General features: G+C 34.0%; 2 protein-coding genes and 1 long non-coding RNA gene across 4 annotated transcripts in view; 1 reads left to right on the top strand and 2 right to left on the bottom strand.

The window, feature by feature from the left end:
- Positions 1-826: 826 nt before the first annotated feature.
- On the bottom strand, positions 827-16,037 carry LOC124440321 (enhancer of polycomb homolog 1-like). 2 transcript variants are annotated; one of them, XM_046990696.1, is made up of 16 exons: positions 14,848-16,037; positions 11,692-11,854; positions 11,101-11,183; positions 10,957-11,022; positions 9,145-9,348; positions 8,657-8,724; positions 8,376-8,456; positions 5,567-5,723; positions 5,226-5,269; positions 4,597-4,642; positions 4,357-4,446; positions 3,905-4,032; positions 3,569-3,706; positions 2,512-3,060; positions 2,277-2,394; positions 827-902 (listed from the first exon to the last, which is right to left on the bottom strand). In XM_046990696.1, exons 1-15 carry the CDS (start codon positions 14,995-14,997, stop codon positions 2,289-2,291), a joined length of 2,073 nt encoding a protein of 690 aa, XP_046846652.1. In that variant the 5' UTR covers positions 14,998-16,037; the 3' UTR covers positions 827-902; positions 2,277-2,288. The 2 variants fall into 2 exon arrangements, with proteins under 2 accessions (XP_046846652.1, XP_046846651.1); XM_046990695.1 differs by lacking the exon at positions 827-902 and having other exon boundaries at positions 1,746-2,394.
- LOC124440330 overlaps positions 15,305-17,692 on the top strand; it is a 5,914-nt gene continuing 3,526 nt past the window's right edge. Inside the window, exons 1-2 of the long non-coding RNA XR_006946655.1 lie at positions 15,305-15,386; positions 16,032-16,121. This is a non-coding gene — a long non-coding RNA (uncharacterized LOC124440330). The remainder of the gene's footprint in view (positions 15,387-16,031; positions 16,122-17,692) is intronic.
- The window catches only part of LOC124440326 (separin-like), a 9,866-nt gene continuing 8,652 nt past the window's right edge, over positions 16,479-17,692 (bottom strand). Inside the window, exons 14-15 of the mRNA XM_046990701.1 lie at positions 17,514-17,569; positions 16,479-16,999 (exon numbers count right to left, since the gene is read on the bottom strand). Coding sequence (XP_046846657.1) covers positions 16,795-16,999; positions 17,514-17,569 — 261 coding nt within the window. The 3' untranslated portion in view covers positions 16,479-16,794. The remainder of the gene's footprint in view (positions 17,000-17,513; positions 17,570-17,692) is intronic.

Here is a 17,692-nt window from a genome sequence, read left to right as displayed (position 1 = left end):
TAGTCCTGTTTTCTTCAGTGGTCTTTCCAAAATTCTTATTGTTACTTGGGAGTGGTACGAAGATTTCTAAGACATTCACTGTAACCAATAGCAGTCAGTAGCCACTTCTTTGATGCATGTAGTGATTTCTCACATTTCTAACTATATTACATCGTCACGTTTAGTCACGAATGTGTACTGAAATATACACGATATAGCAATAGCATTGAAATGCAAATGCGCTTCTTTTCAATTGGAAGAATACCACAACTATTCGGTTGATATCTAATTTACCGAGGATTTGCAGGAAATTGCGCTGAAAATTACCCAAACAAATTGTGCGAAATAGTTATGCTCTCAAAATTGTTTTACAGAACAACTTCCCAAAGCGAATTTTAGTCATATCTTAAAGGGAAAATTTTTCAAAACGAGCAAAAAATATTATAGTTAAAAATATTAAATTTTTTGCACGCCACTTCAACTCAATGTACTAGATTTTTGTACTAAAACAGCTAAAATCAACAAATTTGCGCGCGCTTGTTGAGAGAAGCTCACCGTAAATAAAAAAGTTGTATGTTAAGTTTTTCCAATATCCATTTCTATTAAACTGAATCACTGTCTTGCATACGAATCGCATTCTCATTGTACACCTCCCGGCCAAAAGATATTGTGAGGTGGCGAGCAAAAGCAAACAGCCGTGGATAGCATTACGGAAGGATAAGTTTTAAAAGAATAACAAGAGTGCGATCATAAGAACTTATTTACTATTTACATTTATTCCATCATTTTACTGATAAAAAGTATACATTAACTTAGTTTGTCCACTTTACTTTATATTTATACAGCTCAATAAGTAGTTCACCATTTTGACAAATGCTAGTATGGATCCTGAGGCGGGATGTTCGTACACTGTTCAGCTGAAACTGCATTTTAGATTTTCTTTTAAAACGTATAAATGACTTGTATATTCAAAATGAAATTGAAAACCCTGAGTGTTGTATGGTGAATGTGTGACAGGATAATGACATGCTTTGATAAATACAGCATTTACTCTAAACCAGTTACGAACAACCGGCTCTAGGCGTTCAAATTTGACCGACACTACTCTAGTTTTCATTGTGCTCAATGAAACAGTTAATTTTTGAAAAAGATTTATGAATTTGACACAGAAAAGCAAGACTGTCTTTCAACAACTTGCATTGGCCAGTTTAGCAGAAGTCAAATGTAGAATTAACTTATTCATGGTAGAATTTAATTCTCTATATACTTCAGCATTACGGTCTTTAGATATGCAAGAGCAAATGAAATGCAAAATTTTCCATGAGAAAAATTATACTCCACCGCACGTAGACGAAATCAAGTTAAATCAATTGGTTTGGCATACTCTTACAACGATAAACTGCATTAACGATTTGCATCATCGGCGTCAAGCTCACATTTTAAGTTTAAGGCATGTAAAATTTTCTTTTAAATGCCTTGATGCACTCTTTTTACAAATGAAAATCCTTTTCACACTGGAATTGTTAAGGCGCAGAAATTGTTGTCAACCTACATGTGCCATTGACTTGATAACATGAGATTGTTTTATCAAAGCTCAACATTCTGTGGACTCAAGATTTCTCTAATCCTTTTCAAATCCAACCAAGTGCGAAAATTTACATTTTCATACTATAGCATGACTGAAAATCCAACCACGCAAAGTATAATCTCTTTCTGACGTACGTTTAGTCAAGGTCGCTCAATAGACAAAAGAAATCAGGTATGGACATTTCAACGCACATCCATTTTCTGCTATTCGACGCAATCTTTCTTTTATAAAATTAAACATAGGCAATGAGAAACACTAATGTTGACGGCAGGATGTTGAAGGTTTATCAAGACAAGAAATGCTTCATTTGATCTTCCCGTGAGATACATATGTCGTTCATGTTTCCCAAGGAAAGATAATGCAGGAATTTAAAATATAGTTTAGTAAATAAAAATGCCAAGTGTAAAGTACAATGACGGCCAATTTTAGATAAATCAAAATCATTGGTGTCGTATTAGCGGTAAAGGTTGCATTAGGCGGATGCATGAGGACGTTGATGGTGAAATAGGAGTAATGCCGTGAGCCATTTGATGACAAATGTTGTGGATTGAGGTATCTGTGAGAGTGCAATATACAAAGATGCCAAACATGACTAAATAGGAGTGATGTCGTCTAGCAGGACAGGACATGCCTCTACATATGATTTGCAGTAAACTAGTGTGACGTCGTGTGTGCAAGAAAGTACAGGCAATATTCCTAATATATTTACTTTAGGTACGTGTCACGTGATTCCTTGACCTTTCACAGCGGGAGATCCATTTACTAAGCCCGGGATTTGATTGGGAATTTGGTGTATCGGACTGGTCAAAATGGTATCAACAGAATTACTACAAAACAAAATGAAAATATAGGAAAAAAAGTTTGTACAAATATTTTTACTACTACAAATATTTTTTAGAAAACACAACTTAATATAAGACAATTGAATATAACTAAATGATTACCTTCTATTCAGGACATTATTCGTTTGACCGTGCCGATTGATTGACAAACGGGAAGTAACAGGAATTCGACTATTTGAAAGTGCTCCGATTTTGTTATTCCCTTTAAGTACGTTATTTGTTAAATTGATATTCGTTGTTGTCGAAGGGAAGTTCAATGCATAAACAGCCTTCACAGGAGCAGTGGAAAATGTGTTTCGACTAGCGGAAGAATTGCCTTTCCATAATAAAGATGAATTGTTATTGCTAACCGTAGGTCCATTAGTGATTACATCATTCTTGTCTCGTTCAACGGGCGAAATATCATCTGTACAATCGGAGTTTTGGTGAACACCGTTGGATAAAGAAGAATTGAGTGTGAATGTTGAAGTAGGTTGGGTTGAAAATGTTCGTCTAATTTTACGACTAGGTCGATAGTCCTGAATATCGTTATGTTCTTGTTTTTCTATTGCAACATCTTTCACGCATTCATCAAGAATGGAATCATCATGAGCCAAAGTTATATCGATTGAAGATTGCATAAATCTAGGTTTTCGAGGTCGGTAGTGTCTCCTAAATGGTAAAAAATACACTTCAATCAGGAATTTTGTGTTTTCAATATTCAATTGACTTGATACGCTGCCCTGAGACGTTATAGCAGCATTTATAAGAGATTGGCTGAATACACAATGTCATATCGATTTGTAAGAGGTATAAAATCCAATACTCGAATTGTATAATTAGACGAATTTGTTTGACATAATAGAAATGTGGCACGAAATTCAGAGTTGAGGTAAGGCAAAAAGACGCAACTTATTTATCATCTGCACATGTAGGAAAAGTTTCCAAAGTTTCGACATGAAAATAATCCAGTTGTGCGATTGGGGGCAATAAAGTTGTAATATACTCTACAGGTAAATCGTTCGAAAACTACAAACTCAATTGTAATAAATACATCCTTTTCTAGGTTTCAAAACGCAATTATCAATGAAAATATATGACATTTCAAAACTTCTCAGTTTGATCAGACAAATCATTATTTTGTTCATTTATAAAAAAAAAATGTTTAAAGCATACAAACCAGCTAGAAGGTTTCTGTTCATCATTATAACGATCTGATTCGTAAAAACTATTTCGCAACGATACTGATGAATCTAGAAATGATCCAAGTTCTTCTAAACGATCATCAAGGGAGGAACTTGTACGATCGATCAGCACCCTAATTACAATAATACATTTGACCATACACAAGTGGTAAACCTAAAATGAATCTTTTTAGAATATTTTCTTCTCCCAAAGCTTTTATCAACATTTAAATTTGTCAATATTTACAAAATCAAGACATCTACATCGTAACGACTACATCACGGTAATAATATAAATAGAGGTTGGTTCAAAAAAAATTATTTCCTCAAACCTTCCCCCTCTTCCTAAACGTCTTCTTGCATAACCGAGCAATCTTGAAGGTCTAGATAATGACGTCAATGTGTATCTGTAGCGCGGATGTCCGGGACATTCCCAAGGCCAACTACCTTCGAGTCGAGGCTAAAAAAAGTTGCATTTTCATAAGCTTAACAAAACTTGTAAGACTGCATGAAGTCAAAGTAATAATGATCGGTGTCTTAGCGGAGGATATTTATTACTTGTACTCATTGGAAATCATTTTTAAATTGAAAAAGAAAAGCTACTGACTGGCACCTTCCACATAACAGTTGTCAAACATACATCATTCACAAACTTTACATATTAGGTATTAGAAAATTGGAAACGAAAATACATATTCGTACACTAATATTTAAAAGATAATTTCGTGAAAAAGAAATGAAATCAACGCGATAGTTCACAAAATATCACAGTATGTACACCTACCGCAAGGTATCGACAACCAGGCCTTCTTTTAAAGGAATATATACCATCTGGTTCATCTGAATCATCATCTGGTTCGAGAGGCAGTTCAGGCTAGGTAATGCAAAAAGTCACATGCATAATCAAAAATTTTCTAGGGATATCACACAATTTACTTTGAAAGTCGTTCTGTACATTAAGTAACGCCACGTTGTTGAATCACGTAACTAAGGGAAACGAAAAAGAAAGCAAATAAAGACTTACTTGATTGTACGGACTGCCAATATTTTGAGGTGTAAGTCGTTTTTTCCTGGAAGATAAGGATATAAGTTAGACTAAAGTTGACCGGGCAACAGTGGCGTGCTGAGAAAGTTTTATCAGAAGAAGCCATTAATAAATATACACCCAAAAATTGGCGTCCTAATGTTGCTTCAAAGTTGAAATAATATTATCGTTTTTTCAATAACGATCAGCAGTTTTATACATGGGCCTTGATTGATTCTGATGTGAGACTTCCAAATGTGGTAATAATCTGCTCCTTATTCAATAACATTATTCGTTCGATTTAATCATTATATAAAATTAAAAATAAATTGTCAATCATGTTTTTAAATAAAGAATCTCTTGTGTGGTAGCAAGTGCAATGCATTTGGAAAAAAACCGTTGGAAATTTCTTGCATCAATTTATCGCCTATGAGCGCTGTAAATACATATCTTTATATACAGTAACTTATCAGCAGAAATAACAGATTAAAATTCGGCACCTATATTGATTTCTGCATCCGCCCGCACGAAATGAAGCATTTCTACACACCCCACTGTTGGGCAAGAACCAACATTTAAGTACGTATAAGAAACAATGAAAGTAGCGAAACACAGTCAGTATGAAATACCTTAACTCGGCCAAAACATCTCTTCTCAACTTAACATCCTCTGTCTAAAAATTAAAAGACGATGCCATTGTAAATATAAAGTTATAAAATCCAACACAGAACAAAGCATTTCCAAATAAAGTTGCAGTGCTCCCCACCTGGCTTATGCTAATGCAAACCTCGGAGACGTTTGTGAGAACTCTCGAGCACGTACAACCCTCGATCTTCGGTTTCGGGCTTGCACTGATCAGCTCTCGAGTTCTCCCAAAGGTCTCCTCGATTTGCATAAGGCTGTGCAAATACAGTAAACATCTTTTATTTGCAAATAAATGTCACATGAGTTGTGTGACTAGTGTCCTTACCCGTTCGTCTTTTTCATGTGTTTCAGAGCCAGAAGAAACACGATTACCAGAAGCTGCTGTTGTTCCAGTGTAAATAGGAACATGATTGTGGTCTTGAATTTTCAACATCTCCAAACATTGAGTAAACAATTGTCCATCAAAGTCGCCGCATTTGTATCTGGAAGAAAAAAAGCAATCATGAAACGATGTTGACCTGCAAATAATGGCTACTGACGTGAACCTATTATTGTCGATTTCAGTTAACTTTTCAAATGGCGGTTGCCAAGTTATTTTCTAATGTTGGCGATTACATTTCCAATTATGGAATATTCGATATGAACTTGTCAACTTAAGTTCACAAGTTGTGTACTTGAGTACTGAAGTTGTGAAGTACTGGCATACGCGAAAGGTCTGTGGTGTAGGCAAGTAAAAGCTTAACAAATTGTTCACTGATAATGGCAGATGAATTGGAGGAGTTTCTTAATAGTTTCAAGGATAAAATTGGGCAACAAAGTCATGAAGTAATAGAAAAAGCTTTGAAAGAAAATGAATTTTCTTCACGACTGTCGCTGAAACTGTTAAGGAATGAAACCCTTGATCATTTTTTGAAGAATACGAACTTGCGCTTGGGACAAGGAAAATTTTAGAATTTCGTCTCGATTTGCTGCAGGAGCAGTCACCGTTATTAAAATTTTTAAAATCTCAATCGAAAAGTTGTCTTGACGTCACAATAAAAATAAATGTATAAATTTATAATGTTGCGTTTAACTATCTGAAATAGGATACATGTATACCCGCTAAACGTTCATTAGAAAATCGGCGAAGGACAATCGAAGACTCAATTCATCACAACAAACAAGAGTTGGAAGAGATGAACGTGCAATTAGAATCAATGAATTTAACTGTTCCTGAATTACCAATGATTGGTAATTACAAAGTCATTTGCAGCAACTGCCGCCACCGAGGTCATAGAAACACACAAACTAAACCATGCATTCTTGAAAAATGTTCCGCGTTTACTTATTGTGGTTTTAAAGACAAACATCCCGAATATTCTGCGGAGATGAATCGAATGAAGTTTAATATAAAACAAAAACACGAGACTATTAAGAAACTCCAAGAAGAATTAGATGGTGTTAATAATTTTCAAAGCCAGAGTGAGCACCAATTTATAAAAGCATTAACCCCCAGGCTGATAAAAATTAATGCTGAATATAAAATGAACAGACCATAACTTCTTCGCGCAGAAACTACAAACGACGCTGAACAACTTGGAATAACTCTAACGACATGCAAGAAAACTTTGCAAGGCGAGATTGGTGATGTAGGTGTTCTAGGAATTAAAGAATATGAGCAAATGCAACCGGGTGGCCATGCAGTAAATTTCAACGTTAACGTGAACCTAACGCCAATGAAAAACAAAGACAGTAAAAAAGTAAATGGTTTGAACCCGGGAGTATCGTTACATGTTTGTAAATGTAGATCGTCCAGGTTGGTATATTCCTAAGAAGGACTGTTTTTGTTTGCTGTGGACTGACGTTTCGACAACCTTAGCGGTATTCATCTTCAGAGTCAAAAAAAACAAAAAAAAATAAAAAAAAAGAAACAATTGTTAACTTTATATTATGTAATAAATTTACAGTAAATGTGGCACTAGAAGAGTATCGTTGGATTTCAAATGCAGGAGTACCCTGCCTACTGTGCCCTCGACGTCTGTTGCCAATCGTAACAACTACAGACGACTCATCAAAGAAATGCATTAGGTTGCAATCAATCAATGAAATATTTGCTACGTAAGCTTCTAACTTCTGCATAACGTCCGGCCGTTCTGTCTCTCGAGGAATTTGACTTATTATCTTGTAAGAGTAACCAAGATCTTGATTCAAAATTCTACTAATGGATGACCTGCTAGGTATGTTTGCTGGAAGGCAAACTTTGTTATTTTCTAGGTGTTGCTGAATCTCTTTTACGTAAATAGATGGTTTATTAATTTTTAGATATTCAGTGTATGCAATAACGTCAACTGTACGCGTGGTTCGAACATCACGTTCGCTCTGGCGAGGTGCAATAGAACCAGTGTCTACCCATAGATCTATTATATTTGATATAGTCTATACGGTAGGTTTAGTTGTTTCGAAATGTTTGTCAAACGCTCGTTATTTAACCACATTTCAAGTATTTCATTTCTTACTTCTATTGGTAAAGCTTTTCCTTGCTTACTGAACGGATTCATTGCCAAATGTCTACAGGGTACAAAGACCTTTCGCGTTTGCCAGTACTTCGCAACTTTAGTTCACAACTTCAGTACTCAAGTGCACAACTTGTGATCTTAAGTTGACAAGTTCATATCGAATATTCCATATTTGGAAATGTAATTGGCAACATTAGAAAGTAACTTGGCAACCGCCATTTGAAAAGTTAACTGAAATCGACAATAACTTGTTTATTTCGATAAGAGATTTTGAACATTTTTTGGCCAGCAAGTTTTGGTCGTGGTATGTAAATTTAGGTCATTAATATAATTTATTTCTTTAGAAATCTATTGTTTTTACATTCGGTGAACATCGAAAAATTAACATAGCACGACCAAATCTGCGTACTGGCTACACCACTGGTGAACAGACTCCAGATTTGATTTACAAAGATAGTTCTTTCAGACAAAAAAAAGGAAACAAATTAGCTAAAACAAGGGCTAAAGTAAAACAGCTTTCCCACACATTCCCAGCTGTATTAGGGACTAAAACAACGGACTTTCTTGATAAACATGTGAATGTACAAACTAAGAAAAACGTAATCTATCGCCTAGCTGTAAAACTGTCACACTGTTTACCTGTAATCAAAAATGTCAACTGTAATTTTCAAAGCATCCTTTTTATGTTGTTCTCGCCTTTTCACCATATCAAGAATAGTACTAGTAAAAATGACACGGCACAATTATTTAAAGAGCATATTTTAAATAAACATTAGGCTTTGCCAGCTAAAATGCTTAAAAACCTTTGAATTTTATAGGTTGAAATTATCTCAATGCAGTGTTCTGCTGTTCTAAATTATGGGACTACAAGAATCACTAAATTAAAAATAATTCTATACGAACAATAATAATGACCATACCATGCAGTATTTAGATCTCTCCGAAGTTTCAGCATTTTCTCATATGACAGTTCCTCGTTTTTCCGGTTCTAAAAGGGGAAAAAACGATAAAAATAGTATTGATCATTGATTGGAAGTACAAAACAAATAAAATAAAAAACGTGAATTGCAACAATAGAATCGTTAATGACGCATGCGCAAAAAATAACAGATTTTAATGAGCAACAGGCTGGTATTGATGGAGCATTTTTTCTGAATATCGCACAGATATCTGTGTAAAATTAGATATGAAAAAAATTGTTGCAATTAATTTAAAATAACTTATTAGATTTCATTGAAATATTTGAAAAACCTCACTGTAAGAAGCAAAAATAGATTCAACAAAGAAAAACAGACTAGGACTCATTACATTGACAATGTCGGCATCTTATTCGTACATTTTCATCTTATTCGTCATCTTATTCGATGTGATAATGAAAGAATCTTAAAAAAACCATCACCTTACATACCTTACGTGTCTGCATTTTCTCAATTCTACGTCTAAATGCAATGTATGGATCATTGGGGGATGACGCGTCCTTTTTCTCTGATTTTAAAGTAGGAATCAAGCCATTCATGTTGCTTCTATTGTGTTTTTTAACCCAATAATCGTACACAGCTTCCAAATATTCTTCATCTTTAATTAGAGCTTTGGCTGCAGTTATTGACAACACCTAAAAAATTATATACTTTATGTAGGGTTTATATAATGTATAACAATGAATAAAATTATATGAAACGGACAGTTCCATATTAAATTCTAGAAACGGAATTCATCTTTATTAAGTTAAGGGAAAGGAGTATAGTTGTTGAGACTCATTATGCAGCGATGTTAAATTGCCGTCGTTTACTCGATAAAAAGTGACACCACATTTATGGCTCTTTCTATCTTAAAAATATATATAATACATTAGAGAAGTCTGTGAGTTTGATCCGAGTCAAGACGTTTGTGACCAATGTTAAAATTTTAACCAAGAATATGGCCTCAAATTCTATCAATTTGAATGCTTTTATCTAGCAATATACATCACTTTCTTCTGTATAATTTTTCAATTTGGGCAGGTTCTTAAACTGAGCGCAACTAATTTAAAATTCGAGTCCTTATAGTTTTTAATGAAAAGCTATACAGCATATATATTAAGATTTAGTATCTGAACATCGTTTTCACGTTTAACATAAAACCCACAAAATTATTCAACGAAACAATAGGCTAAGAAACATGCTAACATTTATGTGCGTATTTTCACATTGAATATACGTTGAAGAGGTGAGCTTATATAGTTTGTAATTATATAAAGCATAAATCATTGAAAGTCAAGAAAATATTGAACACTACAAATATTTCTAAGCAAAAAAAAATGCAAATTCGACAAAAATGTTGAGCAAACTAAAATACATCAGAACTAATAAAACTATCAAGGGAAAAATAATGGTGGATCTAAACCTCACAAGCAACATTGCTCTGCGATCCCTGCAGCCGATACAGTTAAATATTGAGATCAGTTTAAGATAAAAGATTTTTTTCAATAGACTGCATTGAGCAGTCATTGTAACTAAAATATAGATTTGAAGTAAGAAACGAGCAGTAAATACCTATAACTACACTTGAGGATTTTTGAAATTTGACTGTAGTGGTTGATTAGAGTGTGACCACTAGCATTTCATACATGGCTAAACTCCTTGAAGCAGGAGAATCTTTTAAGTCTTAGTGAGTGTGCATGTCCTTACCCAAATTGTAAAAAGTCTATGTAGGCAAGGTTGCGTTAAAGATGAAAACAAACTAATTTTTTGAATTTGACTAGGGATAAAACCAACAAAATTAAAGGGGTTTTTTCTGATATAGATGAGAACTTATTTAGGGACAAGAAAAAAGTTCTTCTATCACTGTTTTATGCCTGGGGTTAGGGTTAGGGTTAAGGTTAGAACTTATTTAGGGACATGAAAAAAGTTCTTCTATCACTGTTTCAAGGGTTTTAGAACTTATTTAGGGACAAGAAATAAGTTCTTCTATCACTGTATTATACCTGGGGTTATTACATTTAGGGACAAGAAAAAGTTCTTCTATCACTGGCCTGGGGTTAGTTTTAGCATCATGGTGAGAAAGCCTGAGTTTGAGACTGTCATGATGACAATGTATTACATTTTAGAGTATTACATATGTAGTACATAACATGTGTCACTAATGAGCAATATGATATCTTATGATAAGATAATAAACAGTTGACCATAATAACGACAATATGTTGTGCTAAATCTAATGACATAATTATTGGTAAACATACCTGATTTCCTGAGCTCTTTTCCAGTCTATCAATGATATGCTCAAATTTGTCACAAGACACCTTTTCCTGTTTGATAGAAACAGAAAACATTAAAAAGTGGTGAGCAATAAATTTTGAAATGCATAATTTGGTTCTAGCCATTACTTTATCTTTGTTGAACCTAGACAACCATTCAGAATCTTCCTCATCCATATCATATTCTGGTTGTTCATCTTCCACACCAAGTGCTGCAAAACACACCACAAGCATTATTTTATGCAGAACAAAATATATACTTTATAAACACAATAACATGAGAGGCAGTAGTATGGCAAGTCCAAAAAGCAAACTTTCGTATAAACAATTGCAGTGGCATAGCCACTACAGCCTGACTTTTTACTCATGTCATGCATTTTTTTATTTACTTGCTAACTGTATAAACATGATTCGAAATTTACATATCTAAAGTAAATATGCAAATTGGATACCCTAATGATTAGTTGTATAGTGACCAGATACATAACACCAAATGAATAAGATGCTGCTTCAAAAAGAAGCATCAATTCAGTAAAATCACATGGTTTTGTAAAGACACTATCATCTCTAGGACTCAATCCAAAGTGACCTATGTGACATCGAGTACAGTTGTTGTTAACTATTCAATGCATTTCGACTTGCTATGCCATTATTCATACCATAGTAAATGATACAAAAAGCAAACAAACAAGATTTATACATTATTACTATTGCTTTAACCTTGTATATGAATATACTGCTTTGGCATTTTGAAGTCGCCTTCAATTCCACCAACTAGTGCAGTTTCAATATCGATTGGTTTGGTTTCAGGTGTAGGGATGACAAGTTGTTGTTTGTCTCCATAGACCTGCTGGGCAGAAATAGCTCGCTGAAGGTGGTGCTCCTAAAAACACATTATGATTTATTAGATATGAATTATATAATTCTACAAAATTAACACAATAAATGGCATGCACTGATTGATCAATGGCTGTATTTGCATTGGTCTGTGCAAAACAAATCTGAGCTCAAACAATTAAATCAATCGAAAAGAATTTGCAAATCAATCATATGTGAGGAAAAATTAAAACTTTTGTCTTAAATTTGTCTTTTTTTGTATTGTTACTTTATAGAAAAAAATAAAAGATATTTTTATGTTTGTACTGGCTTATGCAAACCTTGGAGACATTTAAGAGAACTCTAGTGCTGGTGCAACCATCGACCTTCAGCACTTCAGTCTAGAGCTTGTACTGATCTGCTCTCAAGTTCTCCCAAAGGTCTCCTTGGTTTGCATAAGGCTGTTCAAACAAAGTAAACATCTTTTATTTTATTTCTTACATGTAATTGCAGGTAATCAAATATCAGAAAAATAGCATTTTTATGGGAGATACAAGACTTTATTTCATTTATCAGGGCAGTTGAAAAAGCCTTGTTCAATTCTGCAAAAATATTTTAAAGGATATTTCATTGTCTGTGCAAATCATCATGGCAGAGCTGCCTGTTTACTTTATCACACCACGCAAAAAATTTCTCGAAATTCACTCAAAATGATGACAGATTTTTAAAATATGAGTGATGGCCAGCTGAAATTATCAAATAATCTTGCACAATATATACATTTTATTTCATTCATTTTAATCATATGGTCAGAATGGTCAGTAGAGAAGCCAGGCTATTCACTTAAGCCACGCTAATTTTTTGTGTTTGTTAGGAAAAAAACTAGAGATAATCGACCATTGCACAAACAACCATTTTCTTTCTTTGCTAAGTTGTTAAACTAAACGAAAATGTATTCAAACCAATCCAATCATAAACATTTTTTTAACAAAAAACATATATTATGACTTTTATTGAAATATGTTTGCAACTCAAGCACTAGAATACCACTTTCATCATTACATCAATAAAAACATGTAGTTTTGTCTTTTTAATAAAAAATAATACAACAAAATACAAACATGTTCATTCACATTGTGCACAAATAGTAAACCAGTTAATTAATTGTCCAGACCAGTTTTAAGGAAGAAGTAATGCAGCAATGAAGAGCAACTAAAAGCTACAAATTAAAGTCTTGAGACATGAAACAAAAATATTCAATTCACATGTATTTAATTGAACAAAATATAAGAGCTGTTGTATATACATTTTCAGAAGCTGGCCACTGGGTTCACTGAAGGAGAATGGAAATGCTTGTGAAAAGGAATGCAAAGGGAACAATCATGTCTTATACAATAAATATTTATATTGTCTATTAAACCAGTGTGACCATACATGAATAATTAATCATCAAAATGTGTTGATCCATACAGAATGCTTCCCCCCAGTTCAAAATGTTGCAATCATGGGGTTGTATAAGCTCACCAGAGCAGATCTGGTAATAAAAATTACAAAGGTAACTCAAAAAATACCGATAAGATTAATATCATATGACAAACAAAATGAGAAATGCTTTACAATATATAATATAGCTCATTAGGTAAAATTTAACACACCATCTGCAAAATGAAATCTTACTTGGAATGCACAACATGTGGGTGTCATCTTTACCACATACATGAATACCAAGTCTCCCTCAACACATATACCAATTCACATGTAACACATACACCAATTCACCCTTAACACCTACACCAATTCACCCTTAACACATACACCAATTCACCCTTAACACACACACCAATTCACCCTTAACACCTACACCAATCCACCCTCAACACATATACACATTCACCATTCACCCTAACACCAACCACACATTTACACCATTCACCCTTAACACCTACACCAATCCACCCTCAACACATATACCAATTCACAACCACACCAACCCTTAACACCAACACCAACCACCCATAATCACAATTCACACCCTAACAACAAATTCATATACAATACACCACTGATATCAACATAAATTCACTTAACACAATTTTCACCCTTAACACATATACCAATTCACCCTTAACACATGCACCAATTCACCCTTATCACATGTACCAATTCATTCTTACCACATGTACCAAGTCATCCATGCCACATAAACAAGTCATCCATACCACATGTATCATCAAATGAAAGATAATTTGTGAAGCCCTATAGTGACTTTATCTATTAAAACTGTTCTTTTTCATGTTGAAAATAAGAATAATTTGGATAATTTGTGTGACTTTTACTACTTGCTACTTCTCAATGTGCCTGATAAACATGTTTTCCAAGTAATGTTGCATCATCACTAGGAAATGGCTAAATGTTAACCAAAGATCAGGAAGCATGAGTGATGCTTGAAAAGCACTTTAACTACTAGAATTAGGTAGCAATCAACCTCCAGAGCTTCAGAATAAAACAATTGTAGATCTTCAACATAACTGAAGAGCAAAGTTAAGGAAAGTTACAACACCTCAATTGTCATTGACAATACTTATAAAACAACATTGGCGAAGAACTTTCAAACAAAGTCAGAGCTTTACCATTACAATGCAAATTTTTGGGCAAAATTATCTATCATTTCTCTGGAAATTTAATTTTATTCAATGTTTTTCCAGGGAATGAGCAAAAAACTATTTGCATTGTAGACATACTAAATTACTACATAGCTACTACATTACTAAATCCTCCAAGGAGTAATTCAATTAAATAATTGATAATAAAATCATACAACAAATTTCGAATTCGAATTTTCCTTTTGGCGCGAGATTTTACTACTTCCAAATTATGATGCAGGTGAGTAAAGTCACGTGACTCCCCAAAACAAACTTGTATAAACTATTCAAAAATACTGTTGTAAAGTTGTGAAACATCTAAGAAGTAGTAACTTTAGGAGGTAATGTATGCACCAACTACAAAAATATCAATAATATAATTTTATAACAATGTCCGACTTTTTAAAAAATAACTTACGGTTTCCTCCTCTTTTTCCATTCCAGTCGGCATTTGAGGTACTGCACGATTGATCGTTGATAACTCACTTAAATCTGGCAGCTCCTCAACCCGATAAACGGGAAGCGGTTTGCTGGAATCCAGCTGACGAGCTCGAAACGATTTACTCATCCTGATTCTGTTTTTCCAAGATGAGTCGAAGTTCGTAGCAAGCTTGCCGTCTCCACTCTCGTGGAGCTTCGAAAATTACACAGTGGTGTAGAATTTTGGAAGTTTTTCTAGCGCATGATGTACATTTGATTCGTCATTTTCCAGGTTTTTCAATCATTCTGATAGAATTTTATTATTGATTGCTTATTTTGAAAATCCATCATGGCGGCAAAATACTGTTGCTGTTGTTTTTTCCCACAATGCATTCGTGTGATGCGCACACATGCGCAGACGATCTTAAAATACAATAACTTCGAATTCACAAAGAAATAGCATAAAGAAATGCTAAGAACTTTTATTATTCCGCCCATTTAACAATTGAGACTTCGGGATGTGACCTCTTTTTAAAGGTAGCAAAATTTTGATACGATTTTCTTGAAGCGCTTCTTATGATTTTGCAAAAATCGTCAGAGACGACATAATTCAAATTGTCATATCAACGATTTAATAGTACTTTCGGCACTCAAATTGACCAACTTATCCACAACTGTTAGCGCAGTTGCAAATTACATTAGCAGGTAGTCATTGGCAGACCGTTGACGACCGTGGACAATATGATACCAGTATGATATGACACTAATGATAACGACCGAAAATCTCAATAACCTGAATTTACAAAGTATATTTTATTTACATAGCATGGTTCAAAAAAAGCTAACACAACTGAATTGAAATCAAATGCATAAAAAATAGAAGTCTATTAGTTATTACTCAAGATCAAGACACATGTATAAGCAAGGATTTAAACAAACATGTTCTGAATTTTGGTTCTAGGTAGAGGCCATCTATATTGAAATCCTTGAGTGTCTACAGTAGTGGCTATATATATTGTATGCCTAGTCTTGCCCAGTTAGGCTACAACGATCAATTTAAGAGGAAGTGTGGGAAGGTGGGAGTGCATAGGGTGCCGCCCCTCCAAATATTCTTTTCGCCCTGCTGTTTAAAAGTTCAATCTTTTCATATGACACTTTAACCTCCCTCCTATGATTTTACAGCACTTGCCACAAGCTCACCTACCAAAAACCTATGGTGCCACCCCAGAAAGAAATAAATTCCTTCTGAGTCCAGCCTAGGTGAAACTCCAGGTAAGATAAATGTGTTTAAACATTACATTACATACTATTTGTTAATAGATAATTCACAACACTCAGAATATAACTCTTAGGGGAACACAAAAAAAGTTTAAAAGATTGAAATGTAATTGACATGGCATCATTATGATACATAGTAAATGCATGTTTTATGTCATTTATGAGAAAAGTTACAAAACTTTAATAAAAATGCACATGAGCATGCTGCATAGCGTATTCTTTACAGTGTAAAGAAAAGAACTATTGACCACCTCAACTATTCACTTGTATGTGCTATGCCTTTCTTAATTATGAAAAATTTACATCCATGTTGCTGTTTGCTTTTCAGTAAACAAGAGTAGGGCAAAAAAATTTTGTGGTATAACATATATTTAAAACAAACATCTCAAAAGATCATCTTAAAAACATAGAAAATTCAAACTATTCATCATTGCTAGTTTCCAAAAACATTTGTGACAAGAACTAATTTCTTGCTACTTGAAATGCCAAGTACATGGCTTTGGATCACCAGTTGCATCACTTTGTCAAAGAGTAGAATGAAATCTATGGATTAGTATATTCTCCAACTATAGTAAACAGAATGGCTCCTTTTTCCTGTTTCAAGTGCCTACTTGCAATGACTTCTTGTGCTAACAGATACATGACAAATGTCAAGTTAATGTTACCTTTACTTATCAATGCATGAATACACAGGCATGCCATAGACAACAGTTGCACCACCATTTAAGTATTTGAATGTACAAATATCACGTGATTTCACCACACAACGAGTGAGAGAAGAATTTCCTTGGAACCAAAGTGCAAGTAAATTGGCTGTGAAATTGTTAGTGTCCGTTTCTTTGACGTTCCAAAGGTTCCCAACAACTGCAGGACTGCAAATAGTCATAAAAAATCACAATTTAGTCTATGTTCAAGAAATTCTGCTTGGTCAATATTAAGTATGGCATGATTTTGAGGAATAGGAAGAGTTGCTACTTTAACCCAAAAATTTAAAAACACTTATTAAATACTCAAAAATTTCTCATGCTACTAATGTGCATCATTTTATTATTAGTAATAAAGAATTTTTGTTGAAAGTTAATTTTTATCATTAAAATTTTACACATTTTTAAGCTTATGATGTTTAAATATCCTGTACTTGATTCTTGGGTGCATGTACTGATGAACAACCTAGTCACAGAGAATGTGTGGCTGTGTGAACTCACCTGTGTCTGTACCATGTATATATGATTGAAAGATTGTTAATGATTTCATAATACCTTGGTGAATTATGAAAACTGCTTTTTTAATTTGCTGTTTTCCATCTAACTTCAACATGTCTGTTTCTCTCATTGCAAATAATTGATCAACATAAATAAGTTAAAAATAAAACGATATTTGGCTCACCTGCCAGAGAGGAGATAGTTGAGTACCATTCCCTTTGGTTCGGAATCACCTTCGATCTAGAATAAAGAATACTAAATATTTCAAGATACGAACAGCAGAATTTAAGATTAAGAAAAGAAGTAATGTGCAAACTCCGCAGTTTCAACTCCAGCCCTGTCTGAGGACAAAAAAACTTCAGC

Source organism: Xenia sp. Carnegie-2017, unplaced genomic scaffold (assembly GCF_021976095.1).
Source record: "Xenia sp. Carnegie-2017 unplaced genomic scaffold, XeniaSp_v1 HiC_scaffold_2, whole genome shotgun sequence".
NCBI lineage: Eukaryota > Metazoa > Cnidaria > Anthozoa > Malacalcyonacea > Xeniidae > Xenia > Xenia sp. Carnegie-2017.
Note: the sequence above shows the minus strand (reverse complement) of the source record. Positions and strands in the feature narration are given on the sequence as shown.